The sequence below is a fragment of the Octopus bimaculoides genome, chromosome 4, assembly GCF_001194135.2.
Source record: "Octopus bimaculoides isolate UCB-OBI-ISO-001 chromosome 4, ASM119413v2, whole genome shotgun sequence".
Taxonomy (NCBI): Eukaryota; Metazoa; Mollusca; class Cephalopoda; order Octopoda; family Octopodidae; genus Octopus; species Octopus bimaculoides.
Window position 1 is genome coordinate 128,481,956 of NC_068984.1, and position 3,783 is coordinate 128,485,738.

The 3,783-nt window shown below is 34.2% G+C and overlaps 1 protein-coding gene across 4 annotated transcripts in view; it reads right to left on the reverse strand.

The window, feature by feature from the left end:
* LOC106878603 (kelch domain-containing protein 10) overlaps positions 1-2,816 on the reverse strand; it is a 19,035-nt gene extending 16,219 nt beyond the window's left edge. The window contains exons 1-2 of one of the 4 annotated variants that reach the window (XM_014927869.2): positions 2,678-2,816; positions 2,472-2,525 (exon numbers count right to left, since the gene is read on the reverse strand). In XM_014927869.2, coding sequence (XP_014783355.1) covers positions 2,472-2,525; positions 2,678-2,744 — 121 coding nt within the window. In that variant the 5' untranslated portion in view covers positions 2,745-2,816. Of the gene's footprint in view, positions 1-954; positions 1,111-2,471; positions 2,532-2,677 lie in introns of those variants that run through there. The other 3 variants (XM_052967481.1, XM_052967483.1, XM_014927870.2) reach the window with 3 other exon arrangements.
* Between the last annotated feature and the right edge of the window lie 967 nt (positions 2,817-3,783).

Here is a 3,783-nt window from a genome sequence, read left to right on the forward strand (position 1 = left end):
GTTGCAATCCCTTTATTTTTACTCGGAAAAAAAGGGGTGGGGGGTGGGAAGCTGGACCCCTCCCCACATCCCGAAATCATTGGAAATTTTTTTTTTTGTTGACTGAATTCCGATGACCCCCTAATATGCTACAAAACCCATTTTTGAGTCAAGAAAACGGGGTAGAGTGAGGTGGAAGCCTCGTAAATACTCCCCCCCTCCCACTGATCTTTTCACCTGCACGATTTTCAAAAAAAAAAAACTTGGATTTTTTGCATGGAATCAAGTACCCTGACTTCATGTTGCAATCCCTTTATTTTTACTCGGAAAAAAAGGGGTGGGGGGTGGGAAGCTGGACCCCTCCCCACATCCCGAAATCATTGGAAATTTTTTTTTTTGTTGACTGAATTCCGATGACCCCCTAATATGCTACAAAACCCTTTTTTGGGTCCGGAAGACGGAGTGGGGTGGAACCCTCGGAAATTTCACCTCCATCCCCATTTTCAAATATTTTTTGCTATTTCTTTCTTTAACCATAATTTTAGATAACATTTTGCAGAAATACGTTTTCGAGAGAGTGTCGATTACATTAGATTGAAAATTCAACGAAGTTTGAAATGAATAAGTGAAGATGCAGATGTTATATAGAAGTTACTGGTAACGAAGTGTGGAGAGGTAGATGATAAATTCATCTTAAAAAAACACGTTTTTGTATATTCGGAATCTACATGATATAACAAATATTCGTTGGAAATTTCATTAAAAAATATCCGTTTTTCTGCAAGTTATGATCATCCAAAGTCGGGGTGAGGTATGACATGGGGGAGATTTGTGTCTTAAAAAAAAGACGAGATGGTCGTAGTCAACACGCTTTTTAAAGACGGGATGGTCACAATTGCAACACTTTTAAAAAACGGGATGATCACGGTTGCAATGCTTTTAAAAGACAAAACGGTCACGGTTTAGAATACTTACGCATGTTTTCGCGCGTCCAAAAAGATTTGTTTGCAAACATGCACACAGATCCACGCATGCGCAAGAACCAATTCAATACTGGAAATGTTTCTATTTCAATGCCCACGACTTCAGGTACACTCACCTCTTACACAGTGTAACGAGGGTTCGGGTTTTCTGTTTTAAATATCAAAGATTCAGAATCTTTTTTATGTCTGTTACATTTAAAAAGTTTTGAACATTTTTTCATAAGATTAAGGTTTCGGGGGAGGGGGCGAAAGTAAAGAATACGTACACCCAGCATTTAAGGTTAGGAAATAGCCAGCTGGAGGAGATGTTCTCCTGGGGCTAAAAGCAACAGTAACATTCACCCTTAGGGTTTAGCCGCATCTAAGTGGTAAATATACTTCACGTAATAGGGTTTTTGTTACGTCGAAAACGGGCAGTGTACGTATTCTTTATCTCCTCCGGTTTCGGCATTTACAGCTGTAATATTTTTTATATTTCGTAATCATAAGTTAAAATTTTCAGTAAATGAAATAGATTAATACTCATATGTACCTCAAATGCAAGCGAAAAAGAAAAAATATACTGGAGATGTAAATCCGTTAACCCTCCAAAATTTTCTTTTTTTTCTTAATTAAAACAAAAACTTTTGGAAGATTCTAAATCTTCGATATTTAAAAGCACAATAACCGAAGACCGTCGTCTTAAAAGGCAAAATAAAGAAGAAAAGATAAAGGTTAAAGAAAAACTCCACACGGAAACGAATAAGCCCTTTTTATTTCCTGCTTATTTTTTTTATAGGGGCGCAGAATTGTTATGGTGTGTGTATATATATATATATATATATATATATATATATATATATATATACCATTTGTTACGGGAACTTTCAGCAAGAAATATACAAATTCTTACAGTATTGTGGTCAATGTGTCCTTCCTTTTTTTAAGACGGTGGGTTGTAATTTGAGGGAGAGTTGATTGCTGTTTCTAGCAAGTAGAGTGACCGCATAGAGGCTATGTAGCTCCACGAATGGGAGCGTAATGGGAAGATTTTAAAATGCAACATTGCAAAAATGTGAATTAGATGTAAAACGAAAAGTGAACTTTTAAGCGAGATGCAAATCTAAAGTAGCATCTGAATTTGTATATGGTGAGAAAGAAGAAAGAATTCTAACATTTCAGGCATGGTTGGCTGTTTAGAAGTCTCCTTTTGTCTAAACAACTTACTAACAACTCTGTACTACGATATTGTTCACACCCAAGCATGGAAAAACTGCAGTTCAAGACAAACGAAGAAGCCTCCATACAATCATTTGACCTGCTAGAAATAGCAGGCAAATGACACTACACTGTCTTTAAAAAGACACATTGAATGATGTGGACCTAGGCGCATTGTATCCAGGGAAAGTACGGATAAACAGCAGAAATGACCAGGCTTAACGTAAATATTAAACAACAACTATGCAGGGGCATCCTTTCAATTGATCCTACCAGAGTACTAGAATTAATTAAAGCCGTAAATTCACAAACCTATCTTCAAGTATTGCAGACAGTATCTTCCAGCTGATGGACACATCTTGGAAACTAAAATGTCATAAAACATAGTGAGTAGCTGGGTCGAGAGAATACAGTTCATAATGTAGTTTCTCTTAATGTTTAAATAAATATCTTCATGTTAGTGGATCTACGACAAAATACGTTTTCCCTTAACGAAGAATTTTTTTTATAAACCTTACCATTATTCTGTCGAGGAATTATTGTCTGGACTTTTAGCAACGACATTGGACTGCTTCCCTCTGCCATGACTTCGGGGCTCGGTTAAGAGCGGTGGAGATAAATATTCCTTCCATTAAATCAAAATTCTACGGAATAACAAGATGATTAATAAATGTGTTTTATTACTTTTCTATAAAGATGAAATTAAATAATAAGACAAATAATATTTTAGTGATCAATTTATTCATATCAGTATTTTAATATGTAAATGTTTATCGTTATTAGATGTTAGTTTTTGGTGACCTGTGGCGGAATATTATAAGGAAGGTAACTATAACGAACACACCGCCTAACAACCTCCATTTGTCGATTATCAAAAATGGCCAACAGCATGTCAGTTAGAGTTGATGTGAAAAATATACTCTCGTCTTTTATATCGACAGGTGTCAGAAAATGTCCGAAAATGTAAGTAAATTCACAAAATAATGATAATTTAATTAAATTATCAGTTTTATTTTTACAATTCCCTGTTTAAAAATAGCTAACAACTAGTATTTTGATTCTCTGACTACGCAAAATCTTCCAACATTAATTCAAAATTTACAACTTCCGGGGTAAATTTAACGTTATTTCGTGGAATCTTTATAAATAGTATTTGTTTTTCATATCTCAAATCGAATCAAACTCAAATGGATAATATTTTGATTTGCATAGCTATCTCTAGAGAAACTATTTGAAGCGTTTGAACTGTTTTATTAATGACGTCTTTCTCAAATAATCTTGTAAGTTTCAATTAAAATGAAAGAGTCACCAAATACATTGTTGTTATTGTAATAACGTCAAGATTCTTGTGTTTTTCATTCACAATAATTCTGAAACATTCATATCTATAATGTTTATAAACACTATGTTGGAAAAGATATAACCGAGTTTGGTTTTAAGGATATATTGTTTTGTATTTCGATTTGAACATATTTATTAAAGGTTCCTTAACCTATTTAATGCATCCTGTCTCTAAAATCAGGCAGAGGAAAACACTTATATGATACTATTTAATTCAAATTTAAGTACATATTTGCTTTTCATGAATCCGAACTGTTATATGATCAATAGTCCTTTTATGAAT